This window comes from Aythya fuligula, chromosome 4 (assembly GCF_009819795.1).
Source record: "Aythya fuligula isolate bAytFul2 chromosome 4, bAytFul2.pri, whole genome shotgun sequence".
Taxonomy (NCBI): domain Eukaryota; kingdom Metazoa; phylum Chordata; class Aves; order Anseriformes; family Anatidae; genus Aythya; species Aythya fuligula.
In genome coordinates, this window is record NC_045562.1 from 18060535 (window position 1) to 18074777 (window position 14243).

Genomic DNA, 14243 nt, shown 5'->3' on the forward strand with positions numbered 1-14243 from the left:
ACACTCTCAGACTATAGGTTACAGTTTAGAGCTGATAAAATATAAAGAAATCTGCTTAAAACGAACTAACGAGGAAACTTAATACAGACAAAGCCAAAGGGAACAGGAAAAAAGGAAAAAGAATGCTGTTTGATGCAGGTATTTTTTATCTAAATTGGAACGCACCCAAAAGTCTCAGTGACTTGGTTTGACACTACCATTTTCTTTGTAAGCTTGTTAGAGCCAGATGAATACAACAAATATATGTTGAAGATGTTATTTGTTTTGCATGTTTGCCTTCCTTCTGTTATGCTGGCTCTTTCCAAACAGTTCAACAAATGAGAATACTTATAAGAATGCTTCTGGATGAAGTAAACTCTTAAGGAAATAGTGAACAAAAGCAATAAAAGGAGTTTTACGTTCCACAGCTATAAATACCTGGCAGTATTTCTCTTTACTCATTCCATTACATCTTAACTTCAATTTCTGAATTTCAAGTAGTTAATAATTGGAATAAATTACAATAAATAAGATAAAATTATAATAAATAAAAATTCAATAGAAGTATTCAACATCTTACTATGGCTAATGACTTTGGTAGGAAGGGGATACCTGATGATAGTGGGACTCCCGACTTAATTCAGGAAAGTATAGTGTGACTCACTGGGTGGGCTCTGGACTGGGAAAGTGGAAAAAGGCATGGTTATGTTAAACTCTGACTTAAAAACTGTAAACTCTGAGCATTCAAACAATTTATTGAGGGCTACAAGTAGATACTCCATCACTTCTAGTCTTTAAACAAAGATGGGATGGCGGAAATCTCTGGCTGTTTTTCAGTTAAACATGACTGAACTCAGAACAAGAAATTCGATATGGCATCGAGTCAGAGATCTGTATTCAAGAGGCTGCACATCATTGGAACGATTTTGCAAGAATAGACATTAAATAGAAGACTCTTGAAGATTATACAAATGGGAGTCATATAAGCACAAAGGAAAAGAGAAAGGTTTTGGAGTCTTTTTCTGACCTATCAGATATATCAAATACAGGAAACTGGCAAATGCCATAGATCTCAACATGGCCAGTAATGACCTGGCTGTTCAAAGAGAACTTACTCAGATTTTTCTCTTCTTGGGAGAGTTTGCACAGAATTAAAACTAATTATAGCAAGGATTGTTAATTACTGTTTTATCATTTTTTAAAAAGTATTTAAAGAATAAAATGCTGTTCCTCACTTTTACACTAACTCAATATGTTTATTACCTCCCATAAGTACAGCAAAAAGAGTTGTATTGAATATTTGCTCTTTTGTGGAAGTTTAAAAGAAATAGCTAACAAAAGAAAGCTGTGGTCTTTGTTCCCATTATATTCCAGCCATCGGCTGAGTACTTCCTGAGGTATTTTATCTAACAGAAGTTTAACAGCTTGTAAAATCAGTAAACACAAGATAATGTGTTCATAATATCATCCTTTTATCATCCAGACTCAAAGGAAATTGCAAGCACGCAAAAAACGTTAATAGTATACTGAACATCATTTTTCCATGATAAGCTCTAATGCAGGTAGTTAAACTCTATTTATAAAAGGTAAAGATTTTTTTTTTTTTTTCTCATGTGTATGGTTCTTATCCAGGAAAGTTTTAGATCACCTTCAAATATCATGTAGAAATGTGGGAGGGTCAAAGATTGTACAGCCATGACATGGTAACTCAGTGCTTGCCAAAATGTTCTTTCATTCCATCTGTTATGAATTAATTTGGTTATGCTCTTCTCTGCATTGTTTTATTTTGTGTAATGCTAAGGATGAAACAGAAAGCATGTAACAGTCTCCATTCAACTGAGTTAAGCTCTGCTGTGTGAAGGGTATATGATAGAGAAAGGACTTGCTCAAGATCTCAGTGCAAGAGCCAGGAAGAGAACACAGTCTGTAATCTTCTTCCTTATTTACAAGAACAGCTTAGATACCTTGCCTTCTCCGAACTGTCTCCTTTCCCTAGGTTCCTGTTCACCTCAGTTTTTCTTTTTGTTCTCTCCAAAGACACCTTTCACCTATATTCTACCTTGCAAATCATATCATCTCTGTAGAAAAGTGAACCAACTAATTTCTCTTCAATATATGTCAACTGAGTCTTGTTTTCCATTGGTGCCATCTCTAACCAGTAGTACAAATTAAATCACATAGCACCAAATCTCTACTATTCCTCTTATCATCAGGAAAAAAAAAAAAAAAAAGGCACGACAAGAGCAATTTTATTGGAAAAATGATTTAGGTTACACAGTTATTTAAAACACTAAAACACTTCAAAGTTATTCCAGTTTCAAACCTTGCATCGTCATTGGACATGCCGGGTCATCATATTTCACTCAAGTACTTCTACAGAAAAAAAAAAAATGGAAGAAAGCATCTACAACCCCTTCCTCTTAGAATGAACTCTCAGATGGTTGTACAGGACCTTTCATTCTCTACACTCAGAACCAAGGAAAATAAAAAGCTAATAATGATGGATTTAATTTCAAAATGGAAAAAAAAAAAATATCTGGGGCTGGGCAGGGAGGCAGGAGAACTTTTGATTCTGGACTTTTCTTTATAATATACAAAGGGGTTCCTTACTTCTTTAGTATTCTTGTCCTTTGATTCAGCTCCGAGGGAGAAATTTATGAGGTATTTCCAACCTGTGTAATCATTTAATCTTTCTCCTGATTATGTATGTTGTTGTTGTTGTTTGTTTGTTTGTTTTCTTTCAGTCAAGCATTCATCTAGATTGTGACTCCAGAATTCTAAGCAATGTGGAAGTGCCTAGACAATGTGATAATATACAATGACCATCCCAGGTATTATAAATTACAAGTTGTGGCTACTCACTTTTCTGAGGAATCTGCAGATAAGCCTGTTTAACTCAAATCTGACATTTCAGAATAACTGAAGTATTTTTTGTTTCATTTTGGACTGCTTTTGTCAGCCAAGGAAGAAACTGAAGATGGTGCTACTGAACTGGAAACAGAAAAAAAAAATTAAAAAATTAGACTATACAACTAAGAGTGCAGTGTATCAAATGCAATGTTAAACTAAACAACAAACAAAAAGGGAAATTCAGATTAAACACTGGATCTGTAGGCTGTTCACAAACACTGTTTCATAAAAAATGGATCTGAAATTAGGAGTAGAATAGTGATTTATGACCTTGCTGTCTTGTGTGTTACAGAGACCTCCTTGAAAATGTCTTCAAAATGGGCTCTTCAAAGTGGACAATGAGAATACTTATGGTCCTAGAGTTACAGAGAAACAGTGGTTCTCCTGATGTGTTTTGGTTGTGCGAAATGAGCATGTTTAATAAAACCAAACCGGTTATGCCTTGTGCCTCCACCTTGTCACTTTTTGAGCCTAAGGATGATAACTAAGTAACTAGCATTTTGCTAGAATACTTGGAATGTGCATAACAGCAATTATTACGGAGTGCTGAGATAAAAGCAGTGTCAAGTGGATTACCTTCTCCATCCTTACAGATTGTGGTGAAGGTTTACAATGGGGTCCTGTCAATTCAGGACCAACATGCAGATGTTTTTCCAAGGTCCAAGCAGGTTAGCTATTTTAGCTAATTTTGTAACTGCCAGTTACTTTTTCCTTTATTGCTTCTGATGGTTATTATGTGGATCATCACAACTTGCTTTCTTCTTCACCAGTAATGAATTGTCTAATCCTTGGCTAGCCTAATGCTTGGTTTGGGGATATTCAATGCCAATGCCTCTGCCCTATGCCTGCTTAATATATTATCAGGTCCCACAGGGATAAAGAGACACTTTATCTTCCTGTATAAATCAACTCAAAACTCTTTGCTATTGCCTTAAGAGGAAACCATATTTCCAATGTAATGTTATGCAAAAACAAAAAACAAAACAAATCAATCAAACAAACTTTAGTTTGGTGGCCTGATAGATGCTCTGCAGCCATATTATGGTAGTCTAAATATTTTGGGCCAGTTACATTTTTGCAGTAAAAGCATCTTTGTGAGCAAAGAAGCTAACAATTACTACTATTACTCAAATGCTGTGTTAATTACTGCTTTTGTTTCAGTGCCCTTAAAAATCTTTCTCCCCAGCTTCTCACATCTCTGCAGTCTCAGTTAAACTTTAAACCTTCACTTCTTTTTGTTTCTAGTCTTTATATGCCTGTGTTTATTATTATTATTATTGTTTTTTGGCTTTCTTTTCCTTAACCCCAGAATAATAAAGTAAAATTAACAAGATAAGGCCAGCAGATGCACAAGCAAAAATCATCATGTCTCTGACATAGCTTTCAATACTAATTAAACTGGACTATCTCAAAAGATAATCCAGTCAGTTTCTGTGAGGGTGCATTCATTAGTATGTCTGCTGATGGCAGCACTTATAGCAGAGATCTTTGTAGGAGGAATTAGTTACTGTCAGTCTAGAGGCTCATTAGTGTTGACATGGGACTTCCCCCAAAAGGTATGTTTATTTTTTAATTAACAAGACATTCTTTAAGCCATATTGTTTTGGCTCACAATTTTTCCCAAATCCTGAGATGTTATTTTATAGCAGTAGTAGAGAACCATCTACAGTAATGCTTCTTGCAGATCTAAGGTTCCTTATTGCACATTTTTTTTAGTCTACCACACACAATAAAAAATGGTATTGAGCAGCTGGTACTGTTTTATTTCTTTGAAGCACCTCTTAAATTATTTTTTATTTCTATTTTTTATATGGTAACAAATGTGCAGCCAACTCCAGAAGAGGGACAGCAAAATAAAAAGAAGAAAAAAATTATTCTCCAAATGTCAAGTGGGAATCAGAGTGATGATAATTTAAGCTTCTAGAAGAGCCATACTACCAATATATCACATCCTATATTAAGGATGAGAAAATACACAGTTTTGATACATAGAAGAGTACAATAAAGATATTGTTACTAAAACATTCTAATATCTATTTAATGGTTTTCCTTAACAGCATATTATATTTTTATGTAAGACTTTTTTTTTTTTTTTTTTTTTTTTTAAGAAACAAAGAAGGAGCTGTATTTTAAGAACAAACCACAGTGACAAAAACAATTGTAATCACTGTATTAAGGCATTTTTTTTTTCCTCTTAAATTTTGCTTCCACCTGCTGGGCATTGAGAGGTATGCCACTGTGACAATAGCATCCTGCCAACAGCAACATTGCCAGTACTGTGCTGAATATCCAGACATGGTACCTGAGGCCAGGATAAAAAGACGTTTTTTTAACTTTTATAATACCATATACACTATATTATATACACTATATATAACTTTTATAATACTCTAACATTATAACTAATCAGTTGCAATTATAACTTTAAAAAGCTGATAAATAAGTGGCGGAGCTGCAATGCAGATGAATGATATCTACTCCTTATATGTAGAGTGTCCAGAAGGTTGTTGTAGAATTTCATTACAGTGCTTTCTCTTATGGATATAGGCATGTTGCAACGGTAGGAATGTGAGCAAAATGCTGTGCTGACTGACAGGCTTACGCTCACCTTCTACACACATCTGGTGCTGTCCAGAGCTATTCCTTTGATGCCAGGGCATTTGCTGGAGAAAACAAAAATATTTTTATTGAAGTATTTTTGTTTCACAGATTTTTTTCCAGTGATTTTGTTCCCTTTCTAAATTAGAGAGGGATTGATGTGCCATCTAGATTTTTGCTGGAGCAAAAAAACATTGGCACAAGTATTAATGACTGGGGATTTAACTCTACCTCCAGGTGGTCTCGGTAGAATGCCTCTAGCCCACCACGAACCTGGAGCTTTACTCAGATACTTAATGTTTCTGCCTTGGAGCTCAGCATAATGCAGATCCTGAAAATGGTAGCTTCTTTTTCCTGTTCTGACAATTGGACCACGATGACTGAAATACAAATCCTATCAGCTTTTCTGAAAAAGAAATGGAAAATAACAGTAAATGACGGCACGAATACTACCAAATATATACATATATATATATATATGCCATTTTATAAAATGGCTAGTCCTTTTTTTGTTTTTCCCTATTTTTTTTCCTCAGCAAAGTTTTAGGAACCCAGCCCTATAAACTGCAAGCCCTAAAGCAAGTCACTAAGAGCGTGCAGTAGCAACGCAGAAAAAGTAGAAAACGACCAGAAACTGACTGAAATGACCTCCAGCTTCCCCTGCTCTATTTTTAGCAGGGAATTCGTGGAGGAGACCAAAGAGCACAGCACTGTGTGAGGCGAAACTGCCGTAAATAAATGCTCCGGACCTCATCCGAGCCTCATGGTTTTGACGTCATGATTTTACTAGTCTTCTTCCAGTCAGGTAAAATCGTTTATAGAACTCATCAGTTTGCGTATTTTATTTTAAGGGCAAAACGAGCCCGACGCTTCACAGGCGGCCCCAAGGAAGCTCCCGCTAGCCCCGCCACCGCGCTGAGCGCCGCCCTGACTGGAAAACTACACCTCCCAGGAGGCGTTGCGACCAGATAGAACGAGCGCGGGCGCTCTCCTCGCGCGGTGCACGCTGGGACTTGGAGTTCCGGCCGTCCCGCCCTTCCACCGCGCTGCGCAGGGCTCCCCTCCCAGAGGCGCGCAGAAGCGCGGGAAACTCCGTCCTCCGCGCCTTGACGTCACGTAGCCAAGCCGGGGCGGTGCACCCGCAAGCGCGGAAGGGCACCTGCGAGCCGCGTTACCACGGAAACGGTGCGGATCCCTCCGCCGCGCCCGCCTCCCGCACTGTGGCGGCGCCTCCAAGATGGCGGCGGCGGCGGCCGTTTTGGCCGGGCTGTGAGGCCCCGCGGGCAGCACCGCGCTCCGGAGCCCGCCGCTGCTGGAAGGCGACGCCCGCGGCCGGGACCGGAGCCGGAGCAGCGACCGAGCCCGGGGCCGCCGCCCCTCCGCCGCGGGGTGAGGCTGCGGGGCCAGGCTGCGGGGCCAGGCGGGGGCCGCCCGCTCCGCTCCGCGCTGCCCGGCGGCGGGAGGAGGCCGCGGGGCGGGCCCCGGGCTGGCTGAGGGCACGGGGGGCTTTTGCCGGGGTTTTTATAGCTGCTGGGGTCCGCTGTTAGCCTCTCTCCAGGCGAAGTTGCAAGCTGAAGGGTTTTTCTGGGGGGTGTTGCAGCAGGGGTGAGTGCTGTTGGGAAGACGTGCCGGCGGATCTGGTGCAGTTAAAAATACTGGAAAAAAAATAAATAAAAAAATCTAAATTTGTATCTTTATTATTAAATCCTGTGATACTTCAGAGCAATTTTTATATTGCTGCGGCATGCACAAAATGTGTGTGATCCTAATCGCTCTGGCAGGTAAAAGTTTTGACCATAATCTGCCCTGTTACCTTATTTTTACTGTAGTAAATGTACTTGAGAGGATTTTATTATTATTATTATTATTTTCCTCAAGTTCCTGATAATTACTGTAAGGCAGCGTGCACATGCTCAAGCATGGCTTTTGTGCAGATTCCCTAATGTGCAAGGAGCTAAGATTGCAAGCGGGTTGCTGGATGCAGGAGTAGGATGATGGGAGGGCACCAGGGCTCTTAGAAGAGGATTTCATCCGGCTGGGGAAATGTAAAGGAAGGCAGACCACATTTTTTCTTAAAATTCACTTGGTGAAAGTAATCAGGTCGCTGTTATTTTTGAGCTGTATTTAGTAGAATCCTAAATTTAGTAGAATACTGAATGCTAATAAGTGTGCCTGGGGTTCTGATTTGAGAAAACTATTCCGAATATTGCATCTGTGGTAGTGAACTTACTTCACAAGTGATTAGAAACTCTTAGAACAAGGGTAGGTGAAAATAGCTTTTGTGGAAATTTTCAATGAAATAAATGTAAACGTTTATTTGTATTATGTGAAGATAAATATTGCTGCTTCTTGGTTTTGCACGGAAGGTAGGAAAAATCGCCTTTGCTACAGTTTCGGTAGAATTATATAATGGTATTACGAGGAAACGGCTTACTGAATTTGGCTGTGAACCCAGATGGTCTCCGAGCTTGTCAAGATGAACTCATTGTGCTTAGCGGCGTAGGTCAGGTTGGAGTGCCAGTGGAAATGTCGGGTCTTGCACAGCTGAACAGGCCTTCTGTAACTGGAGAAAGTGTTTATAAAACAGCTGTTGCTAAAATAAGCTAAATTGATAACTATTGTTTTGCTTTGAGTGCTTGTCAAATTTACCTGGAGTTGGTGGGAGAGTTTCTCTGTGAACTGTTTGTAGGATAGTTGCATTTCCATGTGTAAACAAACACGCTGTGGAAGGGCATCATGTTTTTATTTTCTAAATTAATCGGACTGTGTCCCTGGATGAAAGTGGCACAGAAGGTGTGTTTGTATAGATCTGTCTTGGTTTTGCTCTTACTGATGGCATGGTTTTTATTTGCTTTCGCAGAGCCTACAGCTAGAGCTTATAGAGCCATATGACTAGCCAGACTGGGGAGCTGATCCACTTATCTCATCTGGGTTTTTTTGCTTGTTTGGTTCATTAGTTGGCTGGACTAGTTTATAGGTGGTACCCTCTGGTTGCTTGGACTTGTGAATGCTTGTGGTGGGACAAAGAAGGGATATGGATGGGTGTGCAAGCACAGTGGGGCTCAGATCTGCCACTTTCCAAACTAGCAGGCGGTAATTATACGGGTATTGTGGTTCTGATTGTGGCTGCAGAAGCTGAATTGCTCCTGCAGTGTGTTAGCGTGACTGAGGGTGATCCACTGCCAAGTAGAGAGGTGGTTGTGGTGGGGTGAGCATGCCTTGTAGATCCCATTTTCTAAATGATGTAGCAGTACTAAGGTGTGTTTGCATCCAAATCCCGCTTTGTGCAATTCCACCTACTGTTGTTAGCTGTACGGTGTGATTTTGGTGAAATACTATATATATAAATGACTTAGGTGTACTAGTGCAGCCTTTTAAATGTCAGCTTCCTCCCCACCCCCCATCCTGGAACTGATTATAAAGATGTTTCTTAGATGCTGCATAAAATTTTGAGTTTTAGGTGATTTCTTCAGCTGCATGCTGTGAAGTCTTGGTGTGAAAATTCCTACTAGATAGGATGTAGAAAAATGCTTAGAAATGAACAGTCAATTTTCTGTGTTTTTCAGTTAAAGATACAATGGCGATCATGGGCTAATACTGTAGTTAAGCCTTCCTGGAGAAAGTATTTACAAGACAGTTTCTCTTCTACCTCTGTAAAGATTGTTGTGTTGTAAAGCTGTTATGAGGAGCAAATTTGTAGCTGTGAGCAGTGGACCTGTGTGAGCGGTAGTTAGGATACACAGCTCTTGTTGCAGCCTGATGGTACATACAGCTATGTATTCTGCCTCCTGTTGAGCAGGGTAATCTAATTCTTGTGCTACGGAGGAATACTTTGTTTCTGACCTTTCAGTTTTAACAATTTTTAAAATTCCTGTTTGTGTCAAAACTAGTAGTGAATGTGAGAATTCCTAAGGTGTAGGTTGCTTAATCTGCACAGAACAAGACAGTTAATGCGAACAGCAAAGCTCTAGGAAAACCATTTATTTACCTAGAAACTATTATGTAAGTGGCATGGCATTACCTGCTTAAATAACTTAACCTGTAGTAAAGAATATAACAAACTTCCTGTTGATGTGTGTTGTATCGACATGTCTTGCCTTCGGTGCTCTGTCAGCTTCTTAATATTGAAACAAATGCAGAACTTCGACATCCAGGAGGCGACTTTGGAGGTCGAGTATCGAATAGACACCACTTTGGACCTGAAAGTGCAGGCTTGATGAATTCCAGAGTGGTCTTTGCAAGCTCTCTGCAGTGTACTTTTAGAGGAATATTGAGATCCTCAAATATTGTGTGCTTCCTAAGAGCAGTGATTTAAAAGGAAAAGCAAAAGGGGTGTAAAAAAAATACACACAAAGCTGAGCAAAATGCATGCAAGCACATAAAACCAGCACTCCCTTCACACAGCTTCTTGATTAATTTTTAATGCCAGTATCTGTGTTCTTCTCACTGTTACATTTTTACGTACACGGGTTTTAGTTTCCTAAAACAAGTTTGTGTTTTCATTTTATTACAAATAAGTAGTTGTCATCTCAAGTTAGAGATCATAATGTAAAATATTCTATATGAACGGATTGTAATGTAGCCTATTCCTCTCAACTATTTCTTTTAGATTCTTTTTAGTGGGTGCTTATCATGGCAACGGGAGGTGGTCCATTTGAAGAAGGCATGAATGAGCAGGACTTGCCCGGCTGGAGCAATGAGAGCCTTGATGACAGGCTGAACAACACGGTATACTTCATCTTAGCTCTCGGTTGTCGTTTTATGCTGTATGTTAAAATTAGTAAGTAGATTCTGTTACGCAGGCAACAATGGAAAAAACTAAGTCTTTTCAGTACTTCTCAATTTCAAAAGTTCTAAACTGCTTAAGAGTCTTTGCCAAAGAAGAGATACAATTTTAGCTTTATTGTAAGCTAATTAAATGCATAGCAAGATGGTACAGGTTAAAAATTTCTAGACAAGCTATTCTAAATTTAAGCAATGGAAAAAATGATATTTTGTAATGTGACATTTGCTCTAGGAATCTTAGTAGCAGCGCATGTTTTGGTATCACTCTTACTTTTAAAAGAGAAGCTAAATCCCTTTCACTGAATTAAACATTTGCTATCCATACAGACAGAAAGTAAATATGACTACTACTTCCTTTCATTTCCTTTGCCATAAGGACTGGGGAAGTCAACAGAAAAAAGCAAACAGATCATCAGAAAAAAACAAGAAGAAGCTTGGTGGAGACACAGAAACGAGGCTTACTAATGATATATCTCCAGAATCTTCACCTGGAATGGGACGACGGAAGACCAGGACTCCTCATAGTTTTCCTCATGCACGATACATGACCCAGATGTCTGTTCCAGAGCAGGCTGAACTAGAAAGACTTAAGCAAAGAATAAACTTCAGTGATCTGGATCAGGTTTGTGTGAATACTAGCTTCCACTGTAAATGTGACTACAAAAATGAATAAAGAAAGCTTTCATAAGCAACTTAGATTTAAAAATAAATAAATCTCATGTTCTGTGGGAGCCAAATCACAGCTCCAGTTCTGAACTTGAGGAAACTGGAAAGTTGAAGACCATGGCTTTTCTATGCCTGAGGGTATGCCATCAGTCTTTACTTTGTTTGTCTCAATTATTAACAAATGTCTGTGTCCTTAAATGAGTATTTATTACTCATCATACTTGTCTGCCACTTGGAAATGTCTGTTATCTTATTTGAAAGTATGTTCTTAAAGTGACATAGTTTGTGATTCTGACCACTGCTATCCTTGTGCATTAAGCAGAAGAGCAGCATTAAGAATTGCTGCTCTGTAGTACAGCGAAAGGCACATCATGAATTCTTGAGCCATAACTGTTTCTTTGGGAATATTGGCATATTTAGCCTTCCCTTGTCCAAAGCAATGGGAAGTAAGGGATTATCTCACTGTCAACAGAGTGATAAATTTGTGCTAACAGTTTCAGAATAGAGGTTTGTTAATCTTTACTAAAGCTTGCTGTTAACTTGTTTGGGTTGTGAAGATTATCTTTCAAACGTGATTCATTGTTTTGACTTAGACTATAAAAACCAGGCAGAGCTGCTTCCAGAAATGTATGTTATTGGAACAAGTTGGTGTTCAGAAGTTTTTAAAGAAAAACTAAAGTATGAGATTATATTATGCAAGTCTATGCTGTTCTTGTTTGGTTTTATGATTCTCTTAAATACCTGGAGAAGTAGGATGCCATTCACTATAGCAAAGGCAGAGGCCACAGCAAGGTTGAGGAGCTGAGCTTTGTGTGGGACTGCAGATCCCTTCCACTTCTCAGCTGTTCTGGGAGGGTGGGCTGCTTTCTGGAAACTATGACAGAGACCACTGGCATGGTCTTGATTAGTGAAACTAATCAGAGCTAAGAATATATTGGAGAAAAAATAAAGCAATTGTTCTCTGTTTTGTTTGTTTATAGAGAAGCATTGGAAGTGATTCTCAAGGCAGGGCAACGGCTGCTAACAACAAACGTCAACTTAATGAAAACAAAAAACCATTCAACTTCTTGTCACTGCAGATAAACACTAACAAAAGCAAAGGTCCTGCATCAGATTCCCAAAAAAAAGAAAGCGGGATACCATTGCAATGTAAAGAGTTGTTTGAAGCTGCTCTAAGTAAGGATTTCTTGCAGAATTGTCAACTCTCTCATCAAGAAGATGGAAGAGGAGAACCAGCTATGGATAGCAGCCAGGTACTTGCTTAGCCTGTAAGGTCTACAGAATAAGCACTCTTCAAAGGGTGTTACTGACCCTATTACTTTTCAGGTGCATCTTTCTTAATTTCCAGTATAACTGTTGCAGTTAAACTTGTATTGGATGTACTTATTAGTAAATACTGTTCTACAAGGCAACCTGAGGAAAAGATGAAACCAAGCTTAATGTATTGTCCATTAGACCTTACTGTCCATTTTTTACCATTTTTAAAAAGTACTAATTTTCATCATAGAAGTTAGTTCTGTTATACAGTTTAAGGAAATAGTCTCATAGTTCAGTATTTTCATATGTTAGTAGTATTAGCTCAACTCTGTTAAGGCTATGTCAACAAGAAGCCCTGTGCTTCAGCACTTTATGCATGCATACGTGTATATTCTCGTTATAAAGGCTTTTGACTTATAAGCACATTTCTGTAAGTGGTTAAATGATTGAAAGTACAGTATGCCACCCTATTGCTGCCACTTTACTGTTGCTGTCACCATGTTTTGTGCATTACAGACTTTACAGCTGTAGCTGAATGCATTCAGTAATTTCAGTGTCTTTGCAGATTGTGAGCAGACTAGTTCAAATTCGCGACTATATTGCTAAGGCCAGCTCCATGCGGGATGATCTTGTAGAGAAAAATGAAAGATCGGCCAATGTTGAGCGTTTATCACACCTTATAGATCACCTTAAAGAGCAGGAGAAATCCTATCTGAAATTTTTGCAAAAGATGCTTGTAAGTTTGAGAACATAATGTATTTGTTTTTGCACTGTAAGATTTGATTTTTATAAGGAGTTGACTGTTGCTGTTTTGATGGTGCTACTGGGGGTGTTGGTTTTTGAGATGTAGTACCTTCCATAATTCATTTTTACCACCCCATTTGCATAGCTCTTGATTTATGCCACTGAAATATTTCAGGCTAGAGAAAATGAGGAGGAGGATTTTCGGACTATAGATTCAGCTGTGAGGTCTGGTTCTGTAGGTGAGAGCACATCGCTAAACATTGATGTGCAGTCTGAGGCTTCAGATACCATGGTAAGCTGCTTTTTAGTAATTTAGTAATTAAAGTGCTAGAAGTGAAGGCTCATGTGGGTTTTATTTTTTCCTCCTAATTGTTGTGACAGTGACACGATCTGCAATTCAAAAATACGAAATCCCCTAACCTTCTATTTAGGAGGTATACATGCACGTGTGGGACTTTCTTCAATATGAATTTAAAAATCAATACTTCTGTCACAACAATATCTCTTGATAGTTTTTCTTTAATCTTTGTTCAAAGGAGATTGAAGGGTTAAATGTGTATTTCAGTGAAGGTATGCACGGAACTGATGTAGGAAGGAATAGTTTTCCATGCGACTTTCCATCTGTAAGTTTTTCTGTTGGTGGGAAAACTTACAGGTGTTGGCTAGGGATGAGAGGGTTATAAATGAGTGATTAGTGGGCCATTGGTCAAACAACTTCCTAGTCATCGTAGAAATACTGGCTGAACACAGAAGTTTGTTTTGTTTTGTTTTTTGAGAGAGATGGGCATCTGTTAGAAAATGAAATCCTGAAATGCACAGACCATCTTCTTTCCTATCTATAAAACCTCTGTATCACAAGCAGTTCTTGTAGTAGGCAAGTTAAACTGCTGTCCTATGTTCTGTCTTGCAATACTTCCAATGCACTGAGGAAAAATAATAGCTGGTGCTCTTGTACCCAGTTAGTACTCAGTGCTCTACAAATGGTAAGAACTGAAGTGCTTAGAAGTAAAGCAACCGTTAAGATGCTAAGGGATCTTTGTAATTACGTTTTGAAACATTTTTTGCTGCTGTAAAGAAATACAACTACAGACATGGAATACATATATTTAACTTTTATAAAATTTAATCTGAAAATGGAAAAAGACCAGATTTCAAGAGGTATTAATATAAACATGCATTTTTCTGCATCTTTGCAAAAGGAGTTCTAGTTTGCCATTTGGCTCTTCCTTTTGCAGCTGATTTCTCTTTATATGCAGTTTAAATATATGCAGAATGAATGCTGCTGCTCTTGTCAAGTTGATTGC

The 14243-nt window shown here is 38.8% G+C and overlaps 2 protein-coding genes across 10 annotated transcripts in view; one reads left to right on the forward strand and one right to left on the reverse strand.

Annotated features, from left to right (window-relative positions):
* The window catches only part of FGL1 (fibrinogen like 1), a 28383-nt gene extending 21928 nt beyond the window's left edge, over positions 1-6455 (reverse strand). The window contains exons 1-4 of one of the 2 annotated variants that reach the window (XM_032186893.1): positions 6433-6455; positions 5719-5893; positions 5498-5552; positions 2842-2970 (exon numbers count right to left, since the gene is read on the reverse strand). The gene's annotated coding sequence lies outside the window, so the exon portion shown is untranslated. Of the gene's footprint in view, positions 1-2841; positions 2971-5497; positions 5553-5718; positions 5894-6236; positions 6247-6432 lie in introns of those variants that run through there. The other variant, XM_032186894.1, reaches the window with a different exon arrangement.
* Positions 6456-6715: 260 nt separating this feature from the next.
* Positions 6716-14243, forward strand: part of PCM1 (pericentriolar material 1) — a 41932-nt gene continuing 34404 nt past the window's right edge. For 5 of the 8 annotated variants that reach the window (XM_032186258.1, XM_032186261.1, XM_032186263.1 and 2 more), the window contains exons 1-5: positions 6716-6876; positions 10097-10215; positions 10649-10894; positions 11919-12191; positions 12761-12931. In XM_032186258.1, the coding sequence (XP_032042149.1) occupies positions 10120-10215; positions 10649-10894; positions 11919-12191; positions 12761-12931 (786 nt within the window). In that variant the 5' untranslated portion in view covers positions 6716-6876; positions 10097-10119. Of the gene's footprint in view, positions 6877-7034; positions 7093-10096; positions 10216-10648; positions 10895-11918; positions 12192-12760; positions 12932-14243 lie in introns of those variants that run through there. The other 3 variants (XM_032186264.1, XM_032186265.1, XM_032186259.1) reach the window with 2 other exon arrangements.